Source organism: Castor canadensis, chromosome 11 (assembly GCF_047511655.1).
Source record: "Castor canadensis chromosome 11, mCasCan1.hap1v2, whole genome shotgun sequence".
NCBI classification, from domain to species: Eukaryota; Metazoa; Chordata; class Mammalia; order Rodentia; family Castoridae; genus Castor; species Castor canadensis.
In genome coordinates, this window is record NC_133396.1 from 106,716,864 (window position 1) to 106,741,705 (window position 24,842).

General features: G+C 39.4%; 1 protein-coding gene across 29 annotated transcripts in view; it reads right to left on the minus strand.

Annotated features, from left to right (window-relative positions):
- Ubap2l (ubiquitin associated protein 2 like) overlaps window positions 1–24,842 on the minus strand; it is a 49,357-nt gene that overhangs the window by 11,199 nt on the left and 13,316 nt on the right. For 15 of the 29 annotated variants that reach the window (XM_020166241.2, XM_074047997.1, XM_074048000.1 and 12 more), the window contains exons 6-21: window positions 24,661–24,756; window positions 24,242–24,287; window positions 23,597–23,709; window positions 18,985–19,037; window positions 17,194–17,279; window positions 13,258–13,429; window positions 7,858–8,056; window positions 6,776–7,053; window positions 6,439–6,611; window positions 5,033–5,222; window positions 4,118–4,172; window positions 3,467–3,641; window positions 2,794–2,866; window positions 2,132–2,327; window positions 1,955–2,043; window positions 536–589 (exon numbers count right to left, since the gene is read on the minus strand). In XM_020166241.2, the coding sequence (XP_020021830.2) occupies window positions 536–589; window positions 1,955–2,043; window positions 2,132–2,327; window positions 2,794–2,866; window positions 3,467–3,641; window positions 4,118–4,172; window positions 5,033–5,222; window positions 6,439–6,611; window positions 6,776–7,053; window positions 7,858–8,056; window positions 13,258–13,429; window positions 17,194–17,279; window positions 18,985–19,037; window positions 23,597–23,709; window positions 24,242–24,287; window positions 24,661–24,756 (2,048 nt within the window). Of the gene's footprint in view, window positions 1–535; window positions 590–1,954; window positions 2,044–2,131; window positions 2,328–2,793; window positions 2,867–3,466; window positions 3,642–4,117; window positions 4,173–5,032; window positions 5,223–6,438; window positions 6,612–6,775; window positions 7,054–7,857; window positions 8,057–13,257; window positions 13,430–17,193; window positions 17,280–18,984; window positions 19,038–21,544; window positions 21,605–23,596; window positions 23,710–24,241; window positions 24,288–24,660; window positions 24,757–24,842 lie in introns of all 29 variants that reach the window. The other 14 variants (XM_074047993.1, XM_020166235.2, XM_074047991.1 and 11 more) reach the window with 1 other exon arrangement.

The window sequence follows — 24,842 nt, forward strand, 5'->3', positions numbered from 1 at the left end:
GGGGAAGGGAAAGGGAGGCAGAAGAGTAGAGAGGAGAGTGATGGAAGAAGGAAAAGGAAGGGAAGGAGAAAGGCAGGCAAGCCAAGGGCAGTGGCACATGCCTGCAGTCCCAGCTATTTGGGAGGCTGAGGCAGGAAGATCATTTGAGCCCAGGAGACCCCATCTGTATTAAAAAAAGGAAAAAAGGAGGGTGGGGGGCACTTAGTTCAGTGATAAGAATGCTTGCCTAGCATGCATGAGGTCCTAGGTTCATCTCCAGCACCGCAAAAAATAGAACAGGAAACTGGCATTGGTAGAAAGTATGTGAATAGTTGTATTATTCCATTTGGGCTGGGGGTATAGCTCAGTGGTAGTTATGTGCTTAAAATATTTGAGGCACTGGGTTCAAGTTTCAACACCAAAACAAGTTCCAAGTCCCAATACTTTAATATATGCTAAAACGCAGTGTATGAAGGTCTGGGAAGTAAACATTTGAGATAATCCTTCCAACATTAATTTTAAAGTTCATTTCTAAAGTCCTACCCCACATACTCACCAATGGAAATCTTGTCTGAAGCATCTGCAAGTCATCATAACCATATACTTGTGGCTGGAAAACATGTAATAGTATTAATGGGAACCAGTCATGATGGAAGCAAAACAAAGAGCTAAAGGAAAGATAATTAAATAGGACATTCATTCCCATTCTTAGAACAAAACAAATTCTTTCAGTTTTCTTAAGGTGGAAAGAAGTGAGGTACAAAAAGATCAGATGATTCATGGAAAGTCTTGAAGCTTTCCTGAGCTACATACTACTGATTCGACTAGGCTGACTTCTGAACACCAGTAGGGTGAACACTAGTATATAAACAGTGGCTTTACTTTCTAATCTAGCAGTCTCTGTCTTTTACATCCTTCAAAATCTGGCTTAAATTAAAAGAATAACAACAACAACAACAACAAAATATGGCTTAAAAATAACTTTTTTGGTGGTACTGACAGACTCTGAACTCAGGATTTTAAAATTTCTAGGCAGGTGCTCTACTGCTTAAGCCATACCTCTAAGTCCTTTGTGCTCTGGTTATTTTGATAGGGTCTGGCTTTGGGCCTGGGCAGGCCTGAACCACAATCCTTCTATTTTACACTTCCCACTGTTATTGTGAAGACAGGCAGTCAATACCATGCTCTAGCTTTTTTCTGTCAAGATGGGTCTTGCAATTTTTTTTATCCTAGCTGGCCTGGAACCGTGATCCTCCAGATCTCAGACTTCTAAGTGTCCTGCCTAAGTATTGGTTGAGATGTAATCTCACTAACTTTTTTGCCCTGGCTGGCCTCAAAATGCAATCTTCCTGATCTCAGACTCTCAAGTAGTTAAGGATTATAGGCATATACCACCAGTGCCCAGCTCTGGCTTAAAATTTATCTCCTCCAGAAGAATTCATATTTTACTCTTATTTTCTCCAAATTCTAGGTTTTAAATGTTGTTGTTTAAAAACGTGTAATAGTGTTATTTGGACATTTTATCTGTACAATGTTTATCTAAAAGGTCAAAAACAGGTGTCTTTAATTTTAATAAATATCCTTCATCTTAATAGATACTGAATACCTGAAAGTGACAAAAGATATACCAGAGCAAAAAGCTACTATTGTCAGCCATTTACTCTCACTTTCAGACTAGTTGACAAACTATTCTAACCAGATCAGAGCCAGAAAAGACCCAGAACTAGGACATTAACTCAATTACAGAAAATAAATCTGAGAGCTAAGATCTAGAATCTGTATTTCACAAACAGCAGATATGCAACAGAGTGTCTTCTCTAAAATCAATTTTATTTTCCCAAAACTACAAAGATTAAAAACCTGTTTACATATATGTGAAAACACTCATTTATTATGCATTTTAATTGTAAATCTTCCACCTGAAGTCAGAACTATAAAGAATAGCCACACCATAAGACCCTTCTGTCCCACTTACCGGGTAAGCATGTAACAGCCCTGGAGCCATAATATATGGATTAGGCAACAACGGCGGGACCCCAGGAGGGAGGTTGGGAGGAGCTTTTCCTAAAAAGCAAGTAATACTTTTATAGTGTCACACAATTACTTATCTCCTCCATTCCAAAGGAATGCCACCCCACCTATACAAGGTTACCTGAAGTCGTAGCAACTGAGCTTCGAGTTGAGGCTGTAACGGTGGAGTTGCTGCCTAGGCTAAGGCCCAGACTACTGCCACTATTGAGACTGGAGGAGACACTGACCACTGGGGGAGGTGCAGAGACTGTGCTGGACGTTGTAGAGAAAGTGCTGGAGGAAGAATGTAGATTCGCCTCACTCTCCACACTTGTGTGCTTCAGAAACAGGGAGTAGTGGAAGGAGAATAGACAATGAGCAACACAGGTCAGGAAAGACAAACAATCCTTTCTGCTAAATATATGATCATCACATCAATTTCCCAATCACCCAAGAGAGGATACTAGGGTGCCCTCTGTCAAGGTAGAAAGAATCTCTTGACTACAAGTTCCATGAGATTCATCTCACAAGGAATGGTAACAGAGACTCAGTGCACATCCTGTTCAGCAAGACAGCAAAGTGAATGGGGACAAACTCCCCAGAGACCAACACTGGCTGGTGAGTAAAGAGATAAAGTTGGGATCTGAAAAATGTATCACAGCTTTCTTTCCTACACATTTCTTCACTAGTTCCTGTAAGACTATGAGTTCATGAGAAATTTTCAAAAATTTCCTCTTGGGAGAATCTTAGGGTTTGGGTAGTTAAAAGTGTAAGAACCCCACATTCTCTCAGTATCATACTTACCAAAAGAGTGGATGTCGAAGTGCGCCCAGAAGATGTTGATGATGAAAGGGTATTCTGCTGTGTAGATAATGTGCTACAAGGAAAAAAAAAAGGCTGTAGCAACACCATCAACAATAGCACTATGGCTCCATAACCTAGAACTTCAGTTAACACAAGCAAACCAGGCACTGTTGGTTCACACCTATAATCCTAGCTATGTGGGAGACAGAGATCAGGGTGTTGCAGTTGGAGGCCAGTTCAGGCAAATGGTTGTCCAGACCCAATCTTGAAAATACCCAACACAACAAAAGGGCTGGCAGAGTGACAAGCAGTAGAGCACTTGCCTATCAAGTGTAAGGCCCTGAGTTTGAACACCAGTACCACCAAAAAAAAAAAAAAAAGAGAAAAAGCCACACACACACCACCAAGAAAATAAGACAGAATATAGGAGGTCTGAGATGATACACTAAGTAGAATGGCCAGGCAGGGTAGTAAGGAAGAAAGCAAGAGCAAATGTTGAAAGAGGAAAATGTGTCTCCTTTTGTCTTCACTTTCCACAGCTCTCAGGTGACCCACTAATCACAAAAGCAAAAAGAGACTAACGTGATCTCTGCTAGGTAGAAGGAATAACATAGGGCCAGAGAGTTGTTAATTAAACTCACCAACACCAACTTCAATCCTCACCCCAAATTACCTGCTATGTTGTGTGGTGGTAGTATTTGGAATCTCCTCACTGTGACTCAAGCCACTTAAGGAGGACGAGTGCTGATTGGTTGTCGTCAGTAAGGAAGTTGCAGATACCGTTTCATTGAGAGGAGGGATACTAGAAGTGGAAGGTGAGTCAGATTTCACTGCAGAGCCTGTAGCACCTGGAAACAAAGAAGAAAAAACTTCACCTCATCAGAAGAAAGGAAGTGTCTAAAAGTGAAGAATAACTATAAGTCTCAGGTTGCCCCAACAGTAAGAATGTGAATTACTTCATAATAATACAATTAAAAAAATAAATTCCAGGCATTTTGCAACATGGATTTCATTACCATTTTAAGAGAGAGAACTTGAAGGCAGAGTGTGGTGGTACACACCTGTAATTCCAACACTAGGGAGGCTAAAATAGGAGGACTATGAGTTCAAGGTCAGGCTGGGCTACACAGTGAGACCATGACTCAAAAATAAAGAGAAGTTGAAACTTAGCATGGTTTGAGATTAATGAGCAAGGTAGACCAAGCTAATACCATAACCAGATGTTTTGATTATTGTGCCAGAGTTCTCTCCACTTTTTAAAAAAACGCAAAAATATTGACAGAGGAGGAAAAATCCAAGAGAAAAAAGCCCAGAGAACACTCACCTTCAACAGATTGCGGAGTCTGTAACTGCGTGGCCTGCACAGAACTGAAGCCATTCTGATATAAGAAAGAGAGGAACAAGAACAGACAAACTCATGAACAAGCAAAGTTAGTATTTACTCAGCTTAATTTTCGTCAACAAACCTTTAGGAAAAACTGCTAGTTAACAGGAGGTTCAATATAATGAGACGATCCATAATGACAAAAATTAAAAACAAACTGAGCGTCAGTGGCTCACACCTGTAATCCTAGCTACTCAGGAGGCAGAGATCAGAAGGATCACAGTTCAAGGCCAATCCAGGCAAATAGCTTACAAGACCCTATAATGAGAAAACCGAACACAAACAGGACTTGTAGAGTGGCTCAAGGTGTAGGCCCTGAGTTCAAGCCCCAGTACTGATTGATTGATAAATAAACAAACAAACAAACTGGTCTGGGAACATGGCTCAGTGGAAATTTTCCTAGCAAGCTCAAGGCCCCGAGTTAAAATCTCAGTATAGAAAGAACAGATATACCAACTCTATGGGACTAAGGCAACCCCTACAGGTGAAGATATCCTACCATGTAACATCTAGCATATGCTGTCCCTCTCACCAACTCAAGGCAGAGCAAGGTGAAATTTACTGATATGCACCCTGAAGTCTAACAATGAGATCTTCTAAGAGGAAAAGTGAAAGGTATTTGAGGTTGATTCTGCAAGAGACTACAAGAGAATGGATTTTGCTTGTGAGTCTCCAGGCTCACAAACAAGAGATTAACTTGTATTTCACTAACCAGAGAAATGTGTTTTTTCACCCTTTCAATCAACATTTCTCCAGCTTCTTAGCACTATTTTCTAAGATGTAAAACACTAATTGTCAAGGGACTTTTGCCCATTATTTTCCTAACCAATACCCACAGACTGGTGAAGCCAGTACCTTTGCCTGAGTCAGGTCCTTTTGGGGTGATGAAGAGATGGAGCTGGGGTACCGCCGAGTCTGCGTGGATCTCTGTTCATATAGAGGGCCCTGAGCATTGTTTTGGGAGGTATAGGTTGTTGACTGAATTGGGCCGCTCTGATAACCAGACTCCTGACTCTGGTTAGATGAAATTGTAGATGAAGATTCACTGTGGGAAATGAAAAGAAAAACTTCAGAGAAACAAAATAGAGCAGATACTAAAGAAATGGTAGACATCTACTACTGGTAAGTATATTCCAATCAAAAAAATTTTCCAGAAACAAATAAAAGAAATTGCCATAACTTTCCTTGACAATAGCAAGAATCCCCACATTCTATAGCCCTAGGGATTCAAATAAAAAAAGTTGTTGTTTTGAGAAAAAGAAGCTAAAAGTTAATAGAAAAAGGATATATTCCTCTTGTACCTCTATGCATCAAAACATGAACTCTTAGCACAGAAAAATTCACCTTTTATTGTGGGGGGGAGGGAACGATTTATGATGGCATAGGGTTTGAACTCTGGACCTTGTGATTACTAGGCAAGCACTGTACTATTCCAGCCACATCTGTACTACTCCAGCCACATCTCCAACCTGGAAAAGTCTGTGTGTGTGCGTGTACGCACATGTGTGCATTAGGACTGGAGTTTGAACTCAGGGCTTCACACCTGCAAAGCAGGTGCTCTGCCTGTTGAACCACACCACCAGTCCATTTTGCTCTGGTTACTTTGGACATGGGGGGATGTCATGAACTATTTGCCTAAACTGACCTAGAACCTTGATCCTCTCAATCTCAGCCTTCTAAGTAGCTAGGATTACATGTGCGAGCCAACAGCATCCAGCCTGGATAAATCATCTTTTGCTGAAACTCCACAACCTTATTAGATTTAAGATTATTGGCATTTTCCTAAGAGGACCTTAATAAAACACTCACATGCATTAGTAGCAGTTGTGATTCAACAGATCTAAACTAGGGCCAGACATTTGTATTTTTTAAGTCTAAAGATTAAGGAAAAACAGTGTACGCCCCTGAAATTCTTCCACAGTTGTATGATACTTAAGATGGCCTTCCTTCACTGCTACCAGAGGAAGTAGAAAAGGTCTGTTTAATTTCAAGGTTCCTTACAATTTTTCTAAAATACTACTGCTATCGCCATCCTAGGAGCTCCAAGTTGTACTCATCACAGGCATAGTCCCATACCAAAGGACTAAATGATGTGCTGAAAGCATTTTTAGCTGTGGCAGATACCAAGGTACTGTTAGAGATGCCGTGTACATCATTTATAAGTGAGTTTGAACATTCTACAGGTACCGAAAGCAGCATATATCTATGTTGAAGTTACAGATAATACTAATAATAGCTGTTGTGGTTAATATTTTCTGTACCTGGTCGTGCTGGTATACAGGCTACTTGGAGCCTGGCTTGAAGAGGCGCTCGTGGTGGGGGTGGACTCATAATCAGAAAGGACAGGCTCTGACCCAAACTGCAATGCCCCAAACTGCAGATTTAGCCCTGAGATATCTGCTGAGCCAGGCATCTCCACAGCCAAAGCAGGAATCTACAATAAAGATGAAAGAGAAAAGAATGTAACAGTTTAACACAATGTAATTGTAGAATAATAAAACATTCTCTTCAACTTTCCAAATTTACCCTTACAATCTCAATTCCCAAATCCCACATCAGCTTGGCTTAGAGACAGCATTTACTTAAATGTTGGAGTACCTTTGAAGTCAAGGAGGTTTTTTTCTTCTGCTGTTTTAGTTTTTGCTGAACCGGCTGAGGACTGGAAGATTGGTTGTCTGATGACACAGGAGACATCTGTGGAGCCGAGGTGGATTTGCTTGGTAGAGGAGAAGAGGGGGGCGGAGGTGCAGCTGTGGAGGTAGCCACTGCAGGTGGCTTCTCCTGAAGGAATACCTCCATCATAGTTGAAGATGGGGTGAAAGCCTGGCGCTTTGTAAAGGGGCTGTGCACTGTTGAATCATTTGGGTTCTTCAAATCTATGAGAAGAAATCCAACAAGTGTGAGGTCAGTGGTGCTGTTGAGTCCCAAGGAAATGCTACTGTTTTGTGCTAGTGCCATAAACAAGACCCTCAAAAAATCAGAAATTCAGCCAGGTGCCAGTGGCTTACATCTATAATCCTAGCTACTTGGGAGACTGAGAGTGGGAGACTCACAATTCCAGGCAAGCCCAGGCAAATAGTTCTCAAAATCCCATCTCCAAAATAACTCAAAAGCCTGAGTTCAAACCCCAATTCCACTCCCTCCACCCCCCAAAAAAAACACTCATGTCAACAGATACTCTTTTAGGACTGAATTTCATTGTATTTCTATAGGCGATAATCACTGGATATTATTTGTTCTTAAGTAAAGCTTAATTAAATCAACATCGTTATTTTCAAAACTGAAGATAAGGGGGAAGAAGAGATAAAGGAGAATGATGGAGGGGGTAAATTCAAGTATATTTAATATATTATAAGAACTTTTATAAATGCCATAATGTACCCCACCCAGCACACACAAAAAAAGGAAAAAAAACCAACCTGAAAATAAATCTAAGGAGAATCCCCCCAAAACCCTCAAATCAACAAAAACTGCAACTATATGTATGGCTAAAGTTGATGACAGATATGTGGACTCAAATTTTTATTATTACCCAAATATCTGACCTATCTGACTATTGGAAAGCAGAAAATGTTACCCTTCTCTTTGCTTCAGGACACATTTTTGCACTTCCACTGGCAGCCAGTAAGGCCAGACAATAATGTTAGACTATACAAGGACTTGATTTACTGTCTTCTTACCATACTGCACCAGTGATGGTGACTGTGTGGTCGAGCCCATGTCCCAAGAGGAGGTGGTGGTGTTTCCAGATTGAGAATGTTGAGCTGCCAATTGAGCTAGGGCCTGAGCAGTCTTGAATTGCTCCAAGAACTGGGAGCCTGTAGTACTGCCACCTTTAGCTTCACCGACATCGCCAAATCCTTTCCCCAACATGCTTACCTATAGATAAATAAAGAGATTAACCTATAGCCAGTGACCTTGCCCAGCTACTAATAAAGACATTTATCCAGACTGAAAGCCAGTACAGACCAGACAAATTAAGAATGTTACCAAGGCGGGCACAGTAGCTCAGATCTGTAATCCTAGCTACTAAGGACACAGAGATCAAAGCATCTTGGTTCAAAGCCAGCCTAGACAAATACCCTATTTCAAAAAATATCCAACACAGAAAAGGACTGCAGGGAGTGGCTCAAGTGTAGAGTGCCTGTCTAGCAAGTGTGAGACCATGAGTTCAAACCCCAGTACTGTCAAAAAGAGAATGTTACCAAACTGAGCATAGTGGTTCATGCCTGCAATACCAGTACTCAAGAGGCTGAGGCAGGAGGATTGTGAATTCAAGGGAAGTGTGGCATACATAGTGAGACCTAGCTTTAAAAAAAAAAAAAAAAAGAAAGAAAGAAAGCTACCAAGCCAAGAACCACAGACACACAGAAGGATCATTTGAGCCCAGGAATTCAACATTCAAGAATGACCTATGTAGAATGAAAGACCATTTTAAAAAAAAAGAATTATTACCAGACTAACTATACAGCACAGTCATCACCAGTACAAGGTTTAAAGACAAGATTATTTAGATTCAAACCACGGGTGTGTAGTGTCAAAAAATTTATTTTTTAATCTCTCCTTGCCTCAGTTACATTATTTGAAAATAGGGGGGAAAAAAAAAGTAACTCATAAAGTTGAAAGAGTATTATACAAGTTATACATATTGAGAGTGTCATGATAACCCCCTTTACTATTATGTGCAATTTTTTATGTTTTATATATCAATTAAAAAATAAATTTAAGCACAAGGATGGCAGAGGCAGGAGAATTATGAATTTCAGGGCAATATGAGATACACAGTGAGACCCTGTCTCAAAAAATAAAGAGCCATTAAAAACTTAATACTATCAACACCATCATTCCTTCCTTCTCAGGGATAAAGCTCTGACAAATGGAAAGTACCCCTATCTTTCATATTTTTAAATCAACTATTAAATTAGCATGAAACTAATATAAAATTTTACTATAGCCATTCAGGTCTTTGCCTCTTCAATTAAACTCAAACAAAACTAACTTCATCTGAATGTTAATATTTAGCATAGAGGAAAAGAAGTTAAATGGCCATCCCAACTTCTCCAGTTGACAACCAACAAGTCAATACGACTTGTGTGAAGATTTTACAGGGCAATCACTGCATGATAACCAAGCAAAATTTATTTTATTTTGGGACACCATGTGGCCCAAGCTGACCTTGGAAGGAGAGATTCTCCTGCCTCAGTCTCCTGAATGCTGGGATTACAAATGTGTGGACACCATGCTTAGCTCCAAAAATTTACACTTTTCGAAGGGGGGGTAATTCTCCACATTCCCCACTATAACCAAAACTAGTCCAAAAGATTAAGCCATGTGGCCTTGACTAGCATTTAAAAAAAAAAAAAAAATCCTCCAAGGAGATTCAATCTTCTCTTTCTAGTGTACCTGTTTGGCAGAGTGGTTCAGGCTGCAGAATGCCCGCCTAGCAAGCATGAAGCCCTAAGTTCAAACCCCAGGACCACCAAAAAAAAAAACTAAGAAAATATGGTACCAGTTTAATCACTGATTGCCACAAAGCAGTGCTTTCTTATACAAAACCAATCAAGGTACTATGGTTTGGAGATGGAAATTTAAGTGTTGGAGGCTTGGTCCACAGCTCAATGTTGGAGGTGGGGGCAGGGAGAACAGTACTAGGGTTTAGACTTAGGGCCTCAAAATTGTTAGGAAAGTACCCTACCACTTGAGCCACACCTCCAGCCATTTTTTTTTTTTGCTTTAACTATTTTTCAAATAGGGTCTTGCATTTTTGCTGGGGCTAGTCAGATTAGACTCCTACTTATGTCCCACCACACCAAACTGGGATTACAGAGGTGCCCCCACCCTGCCCATCTGGTTGACTGAGAGGGGGGGGTCTTCCAACTTTTTACCCAAGCTGGGCTTGAACCACAATGCTCACCCAAACATGAGGCTACTGACCTAATCAACAGATTAATCCTTTAATGGATCCCTAATTCGATGGCATTATTGGGAGCTGGTAGAAACTAGAAGGTGGGGTCTAGATGAAATAAATAGGTCCCTGGAGGCATGCCATTGGAGGGTATACCTTATTCCCAGTCCCTCCCTCCTTTCACTTCCTTCTGCTTCCTGGTCGCCATGAGATGAGCAGCACTTTCTTCCACATGTTCCCTGCCATGATGTTCAGCCAACCACATCCCAAGAACAATGAACTCAAGTAATAACAAACTGAAACCTCTGAAACTGTGCACCAAAACAAATCTTGCCTCCTTTATGTCAATCTGCTCAGGTGTTTTGTCAAAGTGATGCCAAGTGACTAACACATAAAGTAAGACATTTATTCCTCAATGGTCTATATCAAAGATTATACACAAATCTAAATCTCAGAAGTAAATCGTATGTTCTCCCTCATTTGTGGACATTAGATCAAGGGCAAACACAACAAGGGGATTGGACTTTGAGCACATCATAAAAGCGAGTGCACACAAGGGAGGGGTGAGGATAGGTAAGACACCTAAAAAACTAGCTAGAATTTGTTGCCCTTAACGCAGAGAAACTAAAGCAGATACCTTAAAAGCAACTGAGGCCAATAGGAAAAGGGGACCAGGAACTAGAGAAAAGGTTAGATCAAAAAGAATTAACCTAGAAGGTAACACACACACACGCACAGGAAATCAATGTGAGTCAATGCCCTGTATAGCTATCCTTATCTCAACCAGCAAAAACCCTTGTTCCTTCCTATTATTGCTTATGCTCTCTCTACAACAAAATTAGAGATAAGGGCAAAATAGTTTCTGCTGGGTACTGAGGGGGTGGGGGGGAGAGGGAGGGGGCAGAATGGGTGGTAAGGGAGGGGGTAGGGGCAGGGGGGAGAAATGAACCAAGCCTTGTATGCACATATGAATAATAAAATTAAAAAAAAAAAAAAAAAAAAAAACCTCAGAAGTTCACTTGAAAGTGAGGGACCGTGGCAGAGATGATCTCACACAAGTATTAAGTATCAAATATTCTGCAAAAACAAAGCATTAAAGACACAGAAAATTGCCAGGAATGGTGGTACATGACTGTAATCCCAACACTCAGGAGGCTGAGACAGGAGGATCTTGAGTTTGAGGCCTAGACTACACATAAGAAGGAAGAAACAGAAGGAAGGAGAAAGAAAGTGGAACAGCATTTGTAAACATTTATTTTTTGTTGGTACTAGGTTTGTACTCAGGGCCCCACACTTGCTAGGCAGGCACTCTACCACTTGAGCCACTGACTGCCTTTGTGTTGAGTGCTCTCGAGATAGGGTCTTTGGAATTTTTTGCCCAGGCTGACTTCAAACTGCAATCCTCCTGATCTCTGCCTCTCAAGTAGCTAGGATTACAGGCACCAGCCACCAGTGCCCAGTTTAAACATCCCTTATTTAAAATAATAAATAAATTAAAAAGATAAAAATACTGAAAATTACCTAATATTCATTGTATTGTATACAAAAATAAGTAGTAGAATACTAATGTTACCAGATCTATTAAACTTTAAGGAAAATTAATCTTCTAACACTTATTCTCAATGAAAAAGTACTTCAACATACTGATTAATACATGTGAATTCTGTTTTTGGTGGCACTAAGGTTTGAACACAGGGATTCATCCTTGCTAGGCAGGTGCTCTTATTGTTTGAGCCACTATGCCAGCCCTGATTAATTCACGTAATGAGAAAGAGGAGAAACAAACAGAATGTTAAGGTAGCATCAAAACTAAGGCAGTACTTCATAGGAATTTACTATCTACAAGAAAATAGACCAGGCACCAGTGGCTCATGCCTATAATCTCAGCTACTAGGGAGGCAGAGATCAGGAGGATCATGATTCAAAGCCAGCCTAGGGAAAGAGTTACTGAAAACCCTATCTCGAAAATACCAACACAAAACAGGGCTGGTGGAGTGTGTCTGCCTAGCAAGTGTGAGGGCCCCAAGTTTAAACCCGTTAGCCACCCCTTTCCCAGACCCTCCCAAAAAAAGAAAATTGATCCTCAGAAAGTGTAAGTCTAAAATCCTGAGTTCAAACCCCAGGCCCATCCAAAAAAAAAAATTCATGTGTCATTAGTGCTCTTTCTTATAGTAAGTAGTACTACCACTGCCACATTTGTGTAACTGGTATCCATTATATTAACTTATCTTAAGGCCCTTCAAGGTAAGAAAAGCAAGGTTTTTTTTGCTTTTTTTTTTTTCTTTGTGGTACTGGGGTTTGAACTCAGGGTCTACACCTTGAGCTGCTCCACCAGTCCTTTTTTTGTGAAGGTTTTTTTCAAGATAGGGTCTCGTGAATTATTTGCCCAGGCTGGTTCAAACTGTGATTCTCCTGATTGCTGCCTCCTGAGTAGTTAGGATTACAGGTATGAGCCACTGGTGCATGGCTAAGAGCAAGCACTTTTATTCTTATTCACATTCAAGTGGAGACACAGCTAATAAGTAGCAGATATGGAAAGACTACAGGTTTCTGGAATTCTAAATATATGATTAAATATATAAGGCAATTCTGCCATCAAATAATGGGGATTAGGACTGCAAAAGGATTAAAATTTGTTGCTAAATTGATGCCAGATTTTCTTTCTTCAGAAGTAATAGGAAATTACATTTATTGAATATTCAATAAATGATGCAAACTCTCTTGTAAGAAGATTCAGTCAGTCCAAAAAGAACAGACTAGAGAATTAAAACGGAGTTGTCATGATAAATTTCCATGTTATTAAACTTCTGTCATCCAACTTTCTGAGGAAACAGCCATATTTCCAAACAGGCTACTTTCAACTAGTACAATAATGAAATTCCTCAGCCTTACTCCCGTCTTATCTAACAAGGAAAAGTATCTTAGAAATGGCCAGTGTACTTTTTGTTCTTTTTTCTGCTGTTTTCAGCCCTTTTCTGTCTACAAAACAAACCTCTTCTGCTTAGTCCAACAGAATACTTATTCTGTGTTGTTGAATGAAGTGTTGCCTGATTCTAGGATTGAAAATAAGGCCAAGACCAGAACCTGAAATTAAATTTTTGTAATTTTGTCCTTCGACAAAGGAATGACTATGTATGTGTGCCAGGGTTAGTGGGAAGGTTTGTTTCCTACTTACCATACTATGATGAGAAAACGTGTTCCCAGAAGCAGACTGTGATATAGCACTCTGCTTTGAGTTACTGAACACTAGAGGCTGGGCCAAAGAAGGAGCCTGTGATGGATCCAGGTTCGATGAATCATTCTCCATTGAAGACGGTGTCTTTCCCAACAGAACAGCAAGATCAATTCTAGTGGGGAGAGAAAGGGACCTTGATTAAGTAATGATGGACATTCTAGCACAGCCCAACACGTGAATCTGATTCAGACCATGGGCTTTATCAAAATGAAAGCACTTACTAATGCTTCTTCTAAATGTATTCATAAATACAAAGCCCTGAAATTCCTAATTTACCAAAATAACAGATGCATAAGAGCCACTATAGAAGCTAACTGAATTCCACTGATGCTGCCAGCAATAATGGTTATTTAAGTATTAGTGAAAACACTAATTTAATGAAATATCAAATGTTAGAAAACTTTTTTTTCTTTTTGAGACAGTCTTGCTATATAGCTCAGAATGGCCTCAAACTTGTAATCCTATCTCAGCTTCCCAAGTGCTGGGATTATAGCTGTGCAGTACCACGCAGTTTCAATGTTAATTTTTAATATCATAGCTCAGTAATTGGGCCAAAAATTAGAAACATTTATCCATGATTTTAATATTGACTTTTTGCCATTGTAATTTGTAAGATATAAAACTACATACCACAATGTCATCTTCAAATGGTTACTTTAGAGCATGGAGGGTTTTAGAGGTGTTTCCCACAGCTTTATAAAATTTCAAAAGTTACCTGTGGTGTAATAAAGACATGGGGCTGGGGAGGGAGTAGCTCAGTGGTAGACTGCATGCCTCGCATGCACAAGGCCTTGGGTTCATTCCCAGCATCCCCACCAAAAAGAAAAATATTTGTGAGTGACAGTGGTCTTTGTTATTCATAAGATTCTTTTAACCATACCTGAGTTTATGCTAATGTGGTGAGCCAGGGTAGGGTCCCTAGATAACAATAGGATGGGTCTGGTCACTAAAAAGACTAGGGCAGAGGGAATATTCAGCCCCTCCTCAATCCACCCATGTCCAAGGGAGGAGAACTGGCCATTAAATTAAGTTCAATTACCTGGGCTGGTTAAGTGGATCAAGTGGTAGAGCACCTGCCAGCAAGTGCAAGGCCCCAAGTTCAATCCCCAGCACCACCAAAACAAATTAAAAAAATAAAGAAACTTAAGGGCAATTACCAATGGTCAATGATTTAGATAATTAATGAGGCTCGGAGGGGTGGGAATTGTGAGGGCTTTTTAACAATACTTGAAAACTAATGATAAGCATACATTTTGCTCATTATTTTCCGGTGGAGGAGCTTCCTGAAAATGGTGCTACAATTGCTGTGCAAAGAAATTCTGGGGTGAAGAAGAATGTAAACCTTTGGCCTTCGGTGGATTGGCATCATCCCCTTTTCCTTCTTGGTGGCTGTTGGAGATGGGGCCAGGAGGGAGGTGGAGAATTTTCAAGGTGGGGAGAGTTGAATTTGAATGTGGACTTTTAAATGACTTGACCTTGCCTCCTGTGGTTCAAGGTCAGGTTTACTATAAAAGAGAGGCTGTGGTGTTCCTGGAAGAGCTAATTCATCCCGGGTGTATTTTCTTTTTCTTGCTCCAAGAAGAGCCCTCTCTGCTTTGCCACTACTTGGAGTCTCCCAAGGACACTCAGACAGAGAGGGACGTATGAGGAAGAGTTATTTGTTTTTTCTGTGCTTTACTCTTTCCAGAACTCCTTCTGCTAGGCCACTCTTGGCCCTGCCACCAGCTTTCTCAGAAACGGTCATAAAAAAATCTCCTGTCCTCCTGACCGGCTTTCCTTTTTTCTGGTGTCTGTGGGGTTGGGTGAAAGCCCTAGATTCTTCTCTGTTATGGCCTCTGGAGCCACAGGCCTGAGACTCTGTGGCTCCTCACCCACCAACTCTTTGTGAGTGACTGAAACCTTTTAAAAATGTGACTCTTCAGAAGGGGAAACCACTGGCTTTACCCTTGTGAATCTTGATGGTGCTTTAGTAAGGTGCCATCCTCTCCCAACTTTAAGGTAGCTAAACCAATTTTTTAAAGATTCAATGGCTTGTTCATCCTTCAGATGTAGCTATTGACCGTACACTTCGCAACGGAGTGTCTGAAACTGTGGTGGTCCTGATTTATACGATTTCTTAATTAAAATGTCTGCTGAATAAATTTGGTTTTTGTTTTGAAAAAAAAAAAAAGAACTCTAGAACAAGATTTGGAGAGCTTCCAGATACCTGGAGAGGACAAGGAAGTTCTGTTTGTCGACTCCCCCTGCCCCACCCACAACACCTTGCCCCATGTATTTCATTCTCATTGGCTGCTCCTGAGTTTTTAACAAACCAGTAATAAGTAAAACACTCCTGGATGGCAGAGTGGCTTAAGTGGTAGAGCACAGAGCACCTGCCCAGCAGTTTGAACTTTGAGTTCAAACCCCAATATCAGAAAAACCAAACGAAACAAAGGAAAAATAAAAGATAAGTAAAACACTCCTGAATTGAGTAGTTCCATTATCAAACCTGAGGAGGGGTTATGGGAACCTCTGAATTTGTAACTGACAGGGAGACTTCGGCTGCGGGGCTAAGCCCTCAACTTTAGGGATCTGTGCCAACTTCAGGTAGTTAATATCAGAACTAAATTGCTAAATATCCATTTGGTGGCAACGATTTGGAAAAACATACATTATCTGAAGTAATGACATTTCTAATATTCTATTCCTATCACACTTCTTTAGAACCTTCTGAGTAAAGAGCTATCATTCCCTGATCTAGAAATAATCCAAGAGACTTTTAAGGGATTAAAAACATTCCCTGAAGAATGCATTTTTTACCACTGGCGCCAATACCTAGGTTCAAGCTCTAAAAAGTTGAATTGTCCTTATCCTAGGGAAAACAATAATCACTATATAGTCATCCCTTGGTATCCATGTGGGGGTTGTTCCCAGACACTCCTCACCCTACAAAATCTGCAGACATTCATCTCTTTGGCATATAACCTCCAAACTTCCTCCAAAATATAATAAATCATCTCTAGATTACATACACTAATACAACATAAATGCTGTGTAAATATTTGATAGACTATATTGTTTATATTATGTTACAACAAAGGAAAAGTGTGCACATATTCAGTACAGATGCAATTAAAAAAAAAAAAAACTATCTTCAAGCCAGGTGCCAGTGGCTCACACCTATAAACCTACCTACTCAGAAGACAAATAGTTTGAGAGACGCTATCTTGAAAAAAACATTTACCAAAAGGGCTGGTGGAGTGGCTCAGGTGGGTCAAATATTTTGAGACTTCATCTCTGAAATAACCAGACTGGAGGTATGACTTAAGCGGTACAGTGCCTGCTTTGCAACCACAAAGCCCTGAGTTTAAACCCCAGTCCCACCAAAAACAAAAATAGTACAAATCACATAGTCAATGCTAGTGATGAGACAGGCTGATCCATGTGATTAAGGAGCTATGATAGGAAAAAATTAACTTTAAAATTATAACATATGAAGACAAGCACTGGTAGCTCAGGCCTGTAACCTAGCTACTCAGGAGGCAGAGATCGGGAGGATCACAAATAGTTCATGAGACCTTATTTCAAAAAAAAAAAAAAAACCTTCATCACAAAAAAGGGCTGATGGAGTGGCTCAAGGCATAGGCCCTGACTTCAAACACTAGTATGGCAAAAATAGACAAATAGTTTAAAAAAAAACTTATACCATAAGAACTTTCATTCAGCACAGTAACTACTACTAACACTTACAACTCTCTCAATCAAGAGAAGAGAAATCTATTATGGTTATCACTAATATAACATTAAGGGAGTTTATAAAGGCCAGTGCTACTATTCCTTATCACCACCTCAGCAGATCTCTTTGGCAAAAGTTACTGAATTTTAACACACACTTGCCTCTGACCAGCAGTGATTGTCACATTCTCCGCAGGCAGAGGCACTGAAGACACATTAGAAGCAGTGAAGATCTTGGTTTCAGAAAGCTGGAAAACAGAAGAATTAGTTACTCCTGATGTCAGCTAAGCTAACGTCAGAAATCTGGATAGATAAAATGAATTCACCATGAAAAAGGAAAACTATAAAGAAAAAACTAACTACCCTGAGGAATCCTCAGTGGATTGACCTTCAAAAGCCTGCTCCAGGTTATCCATAGAGGGCAGAACCAAGAGACCCACGAAATATGAGTCACACCACCATATGCAGAGTGAAATCACAGGAACACATTATATATGCTAATCATATTTAAAAAAACAAAAAGAGAAAATTCCTTTGTATTTTTCCATTACACCTTCCAATGCTCATCAAGTTTGACCAACAGACTTATTTTCTACTATTCTCTTCTCCCCTAATGAAAAGACCAAGATCACAATGAAGAGAGCGAGTGAACGAGTGAGCGAGAGAGACAGACAGAGAGCGAGAGAAAGAGAGAGAGAGAAATTGGGGGAGAGGGAGAGGTAAAAGGAGAGGGAGAGGAAGAGGAGGAGGAGGAGGGAGAAAGGGAGGGAAAGGGAGGAAGGGAGGGAGAGAGGAAGGAAGGAAAAGTTAACTCTTGACTTTTGAGCAGTGAAATCCCAAGTGCTGGTGAGGTAAATCTTTTTAGGAATAAACTTAACTACATGCCATTTTTGCTTTTATAATGACTTTATTACACTCTTAAGACACGCAAATTAGGTCATTAATTGTAGAGAATAACTCTACTACATAAAAGTTGCTTTTTTTCTTCCCAATTAAAATCTCTCTTTAATAAATGGAAACATACCAAATACATCATTCTCTGTAAGTTACTGAAGCAGACAACCTGAATCTCAGAAAGTAAAATTTGTCCATTATTCAGAAGGCAGTCTAACTAGCCCAGTTCCAACAGAAAATAATCATCCTCTGATCCTGCTGCATCTAGTTTTAGAAACCCAGGACTGGCAACCAGTTTTGACATATCACTTCCTCTTAGCCACAAAAGCTATTATGCCTCATTATATATAAATACAGGAAAGCAGATTTTAAAATCTTAATGAGTTTATCCATGATCACTGAAAACTGAAATTCACAATCAAAGCTGTGACCAGGAATTAGTAAATTCTTTTGCTCAGGTAGTACTCAAGTAAATTCAGAGCCTGTTTAGGTATCACCCACCTATGAGTTTTCCAAAGTGACTCAAACTTAGAGATAACCAACTGTTCATATATTCATCTCAAATACAAATGCAGATTGGGCTTCAAGCAAATAAAAGGATTTCAGAGCCAACCAATTCAGTTGCTTAAGGATTTGGTATCGTCACTTTCACTCTGTACCTATTGCCAATCCATTATAGGACTTCATACCAAATAATGTAATGAGTCAAGCACTCATATGCCACCAGCAGCTGTTAATCTATGTCCTACTTGCCTAACTCCATTTCTGATGCCCTACCCAACCACCATCTCTTCCTGGGATAAATTTGACAATCAGATATTGGACTTACACAAGTGCACTTGCCCTTTCCATAGTGTGGTTCCAGAGTCCTGTTCATGCCCAGTCTCCTTCATATAACATATGTGAAATGTTCTGGCTCAGAACACTATTTTGGATGTAAAAGTTTTGGGTCAGAATCTTAAGGGTGCATTTTGAGGGGTAGAAACACACCCATTTTCTATCCCTAAACACCACTTAGGGATAGAAGGCACTAGTGAGGAATGGCCTGGGAATACCTACATCTTCATTCCAATCTTCAGTTCCCCACTCTTCTGTTGCAGTTCTCCATGCACCTGGGAACAAAGGAAAAAAGGTAAAATAATTTTACGTATCAGACAAAACATGTACAGAAAACATAAATGAATTAACATTTTTGGCAGCTAAAAATTATGATTAGAATTTAGTAATCACAAGGAATTCTTGGGCTTCAGAAGTAGGAAGAAAGGACACTATAGAAAGATACCTCAGCACAGTAAGATTTACTAAGATTATGATTTAATAGCTACTTTGTTTTTGTCCAAGATGGGGAGGAGACAGACTGATGGACAGACAGGGAGAGACAGATACAGACACACACACACACACACCCCAGATTCCACACAGTATCTTTAAGGTGTCAGCTCTCAGTTAGTAGTTTTTCAATAAAGTAGAGGCAATCAAGTCACACCAACACATGCAAAGTTTATCTATTTATTTGTAATAAAACAAAAAAACTACAGGCAGTCTGAAGATGGTTGACAGCAGTGACAAAGAACATAAATAGTTGGCACATGATGGTTCATGAAAGAGCAGGTCTGAAAGCCAAACTTAGGACACTGAGAACTATGTGCTATTGGAACTAAAGAAAAAACACATACTCAGCATAAGTCAAGTTCACAAATCTTATTGGCTTAACTAAATAACTATAAGGAAAGCTCAACAGACTTGCTCTATTTGGAAGACAATGGACAAGATTAAAAAATCAAATATGGGCCAGGCATGGTGGCTCACATATGTAATCCTAGCTACTCAGGAAGACAGAGGTTTAGGGCCAATAAGCAGGACATGGTGTTGTACACCTGTCATTCCAGCTCTATGGGAGGTGCAAATACAACTACAATTCAGCCGGGCCTAGGTAAAAATGCAAGACCCTATTCAGAAAATAAGTAGAGCACAAAAGAGTGTGTGTGTGTGTGTGTGTGTACAAAAGGGTGTGTGCGTGTGTGTATCTCAAGTGGTAAAGTGCTTGCCTAGAAAGCAGAAGGATCCTAAGTTCAAACTCAAGTACCACACACACAAAAAACAGAAAGTCAAATGTGAACAGTAACTATTCTATTTATATAGAGCATGGAATCTGACCTGTAAGGTCATGGCACAGACAATAAAAGAATATACTTTCCTTGTGTTATAAGCTGGTATATAGCTTCTATGGAAAAGCTCTCTTAGCAATCAAACCACCTTCCACATTCCTTTGTTTTGCTTCATGTACACATGTAACTTCAGAAAGAGAAAGTCTCATAAGAAATTTGGGTGAGAATATTTATGAAAATCAGGATTCTTCCCTTCAACCAAAAGATCACATTAAGAATTTATGTATATGAAGGACAAGAATACCCTTATTTTCTTAGACAGAACAATACTTCGATAACTCTTGAAGTCTTCTCTCCAAATGGAGAAAGCTTCTACAAGAATTAAGAAATGACTCTGGCTGGGCACGAGTTGCCCATGCCTGTAATCTTAGCTAGCTGGGAGGCTGAGATCAGGAAGACAATGGTTTGAAGCTAGCCTGGGCAAATACTTTGCAAGACTCCATATCCAAAATATCCATATTAAGAAGAACTACAGTTATGGCTCAGGTAGTAGATCATCTGCTTTCCAAATATGAATCAGTTCAAACCCTATTCCCATCAAAAAACCCCCAAAAAAACCTCAAGAAAGAATGGCTAGGTGGTGTGGTAATGCACGCTTATATCCCAGCACTCAGAAGGCTTCAGAAAGAGTATAGAGAGTTTGAGACCAGCCTGGGCTGCACAGTGAGATCCTGTCTCAAAAAAAGAACGAAAATCTGGCATTCAGATATTTTATTGTCACCGAAGAGAAATATTCTAACAACTACAAAAACAGTCAGAAGTTCTTCTAAACATTAAGTCATGAAAAATCTTATTTCCTAGAGAAAAATACACTCACTATTATGACTTTCCCAGGAAAATCTTAAATCTGTACTGTGGAAATTCCCAACCACATTCTATTGATAATGTTTTTCAACATCAAAATCCAATCTCAGTCTGGACAAGTTACAAACCACATTCTTCCCCATTCCTAGTGATACCACCACTCTTTCTCCTGTTTGACATCTGTCCCACCCTAGTTAAAAAGGAACTCAAACGAGTTATGCACAATTCTAGACTTAGAAGTGAACTAAGAAGTTATCTAATCTAAAATCTTTATGCAAGAATTTTCTTTAGGTTACTCTGGTGACTTGAACAGGGATAGAAAGGAAAAGTGTAGATACCTACTTCAGGCTTTCTTATTCAGGAATTATGATCATGGCTAAGAAAGAGAGCTATGTTGAGGAAGCAAGGAATATTAAGATGGAAATGCTCTGAACAACAGATTAGGGTTTCGATTCCCTCAGGATACAGTTCAGTCAATGTAAATGTCAAATGTTCATTAAATGATTAAATTTTTAAGAAGGAAAAGTGGCCAAAGAAAATGGGAGGAAAAGGCAGAAAGACAGAAAGGTGACATATCCACAGATATTTCAGTTCATAAAAAATCTATAAAAATATCCGGGGCAGTTAGGCGCCTGGATGTATCATACCAGGAGCAGTCTGAAATTTTCGGGGATAATTTGACCCCTCAACCCCAATGAAATCAAGTCCTGAAACAAAAAAAAGAAAAGAAAAAACAACCAGTGAAATTTTGCTTGTAAATGAGAACGTCTGCCCCCAATACATAATTCCCGCTGTACACCTGTGGATATTTTAAGGGTAGGTTTGAATTTGTTTTCAAATTAAAAAGGGAATTTGAAATTTGCTATTATGAAAACACAAAAAGAGATCATGCATGAAGGTATATGCCACATCATAAAATCAACGACAATGGGAATGCACGAGCTATACCTACCCTACACTTCACACTAACAAGATTACAGTGACATCACATACCATTACATTCAGCCACATATCATTGATTATGATTCCAGACTTAAAAATCTGCTTCCTTTTCTAATGAGTAAAAGTAAGTAATTTACTTCACCATTCCCTGTTTTTGAAATGAGATCCTTGTTGAAGATGACTAAGTCTGGGATACAAAGCCTGATCTTCTATTTCCAACTAAAAACAAATCCCTCAATTTCCACTATCTTTTCTTATAAAAAATACTCAACAGCAAACTATAGCTCAAGCTACAGCTCAGAAACAGTAACTTTTGATATTGAAACTGCTACCAGTCTCTAGAAAATGAATGAGAATAGTTCTAATGCCTCTAAAGTAAATTAAGTTTAACTAGAACAGAACATTTCATAGCTAAATGACAGAGAAATCTAAGAAAATACCTAATTTCTCAATAGCTACACTTCAGCCTCCACCCATGGGAAACTTTTTCAATGTATTTATGAGATTGCAGCTTGGTGAACAATAAGCAGGCAACATTCAGAACCTAGAATGTCCTATCTCCTGTGCAGACAGAAGTTGGTTGTTTCCTAAAGGTCCAGAGACAAAGATCATTGATCTTTTAAAGGAAACATTGCAAACTTAAATGGATACAGTGTCAAAGAGCCTATTATTTTAGGTCTTATTAATCCAGACCCCTTTATAAGAGGAAAAGCTTGCTCAGTCAGAAGGAGGTAGATGATGTCACAAGAATAAAGCACTCTGGAGTCTAGAGGGTAAGCTTAGTAAAAGCAACATTTATCTTTAATCCTCAAACACATCTTGGTGTACCCCACAAGTGTAACATATTTACCATACTTAGATGCAGGCACCAGAGTCAGCTAATGAAAAAAGCCAAACTTACTCAACTCCCTTAACACTCTAACACATCAAGATTACTCAACAAAACTAGATAGGCAACCAGATTCCTTTCTTACTAAAATATTGAGACATCTCAAAAATAAAAGGCAAAAAAATGATACTCTTATTTTGCTACCAGAAAAAAAAAAATCAACAATGTGGACTTTGATTCTGGGCCCTGTTCATTTCTATAAGTAGTGGCCTAATTGACAGATTCTGGTTATCTTTTCAAAAGACAAAGCTACCCTAATGTAACACTAGGAAATACACCCAGAGCTGACAGCCACAAGGAATAATGGAAAGAACATGAGCTTTAGAATCAAATAATTCTGAGTTCAATTACTAGCAAATTCATAACCTTTTTTCAGTCTTAGTTCTATCATCAGGAAAGTGATGATAATAAATAATGCCTATTTCAAGATGGGTGTGGAGGTGCATGCCTATAATCCCAGCACTTGGGAGGCTGAGGCAAGAGGTTCAAAGCAAGCCTGGGCTACATATCAAGGCCATAGTTTAAAAAAAAAAAAAAAACAAAAGAAATGCCTACTTCATTAAACAGCGAAGAGGACCAAGTTAAACAGCATACATAACGTGTCATAAATACATGGTAAATAAACAGTAGTTTAATTACTTCACCATCTCTTTCTTATCCTATCTTTATACCCAAATACCATTCCCCCACTTTTAGAATGTTAGCTATAACCCCCCAAAAAAAAGAAAAAAAGAAAAAAAATTTCTTGGGCTGAGGATGTAGCGCACTTGCCTAGCATGCACAAGCTTTGGGCTCAATATACAGTATGGCAAAGGGGTAAAATAATTCCTTCATTCCCAGAGACAAGAAATGAAAAGCAGTCACTCACTCGTCCCATCATCTGGTTCAAAGTGACCAGTGTTGTTCCACGTGTTGCCACTGTTATTGCCATAGTTATCATCAGTATTGGCTGGCTCTGCATAATCAGCTGGGTTAAAGGTTCTGAAAAAAAATAAATAAAGATTTAGTCTCTAAAAAGCACTCAAAGCCCTGAATTCAAATCCCTGCTCCACCAAAAAAAAAAAAAAGTTTTAAAAGCAACTCCAGCAAATATTACCTCAAGCAGTAAAATCAGAATCTTGACTCTCCTTCCTAATACAGATCAATCATGCCCATTCATAATTGCATATGCTGTCGATTTTTTCTTACTTATCAGTCTACCCAAAAACATCATGGCATATAAGACAGAGGTAAATGATCTAGGTGGTAAATGCCTGAGAAATGAAATCAAAGTCTACACATCTTTCTGATTAAGAAAGTCTAGAAATCATTCTGATCATTATGATGAGTTAAGGTCTATAAAGATTCTCAGGGAACAAAAATTAAAGACACTAGGGTTGGAGATGGAGCCCAGTAGTTTAGTATTTCTCTAGCATGCATGAGGCCCTGATTTCGAACCCCAGTACCCACCAAGTAATAATAATAATAATAATAATAATAATAATAATACCACCCTTGGATCAGTGAAACTCACCCCATTCCTTGAGCAGAAAATCTTCCTCCCCGCCTACCAGAGCTACCTGAAAAAAGGAGCAGAGAAGTATTTTAGAATATAAAACTGAGGCAGCTTTGGAATGCTAACTAGTTGATATTATCAGATGCCCTTCCTCTTAGCAGCACATCAGTTAACAAAATGAAGAACAATCATTACTGTTGATGATTCTTTTGCTGCTTAAACTGCTGAGTCTTCAGCCACAATAACATCAGCAATGAAGACTAGAGTTGACATTTACCTTCTTTCCCATTCTCCACTTCAGCAATGTCTAATATATGTATGTCACCTCAACAATTAAGGTAACCAGATTCTACACTAATTTGTTTTTAAATGAAATAGACCCCTAATAACCCCTATATAACTGTCCCCCAATATCCATTACCCCACAAAATAATTACCTCTGCCTCGGCCACGGCCTCTTCTGCCTCTTTCTGTGCCTCTTCCAGAAGGCCCTCCACTTTTTGTGCCATCCAATCCATTTTCCTGACCACGAACTGAAATATAAAAAACAAAACAAACAAACAAAAAAAAACCCACAGCCAGAGCAGGGTCAATGGGATATACACAAAAACATCAAATA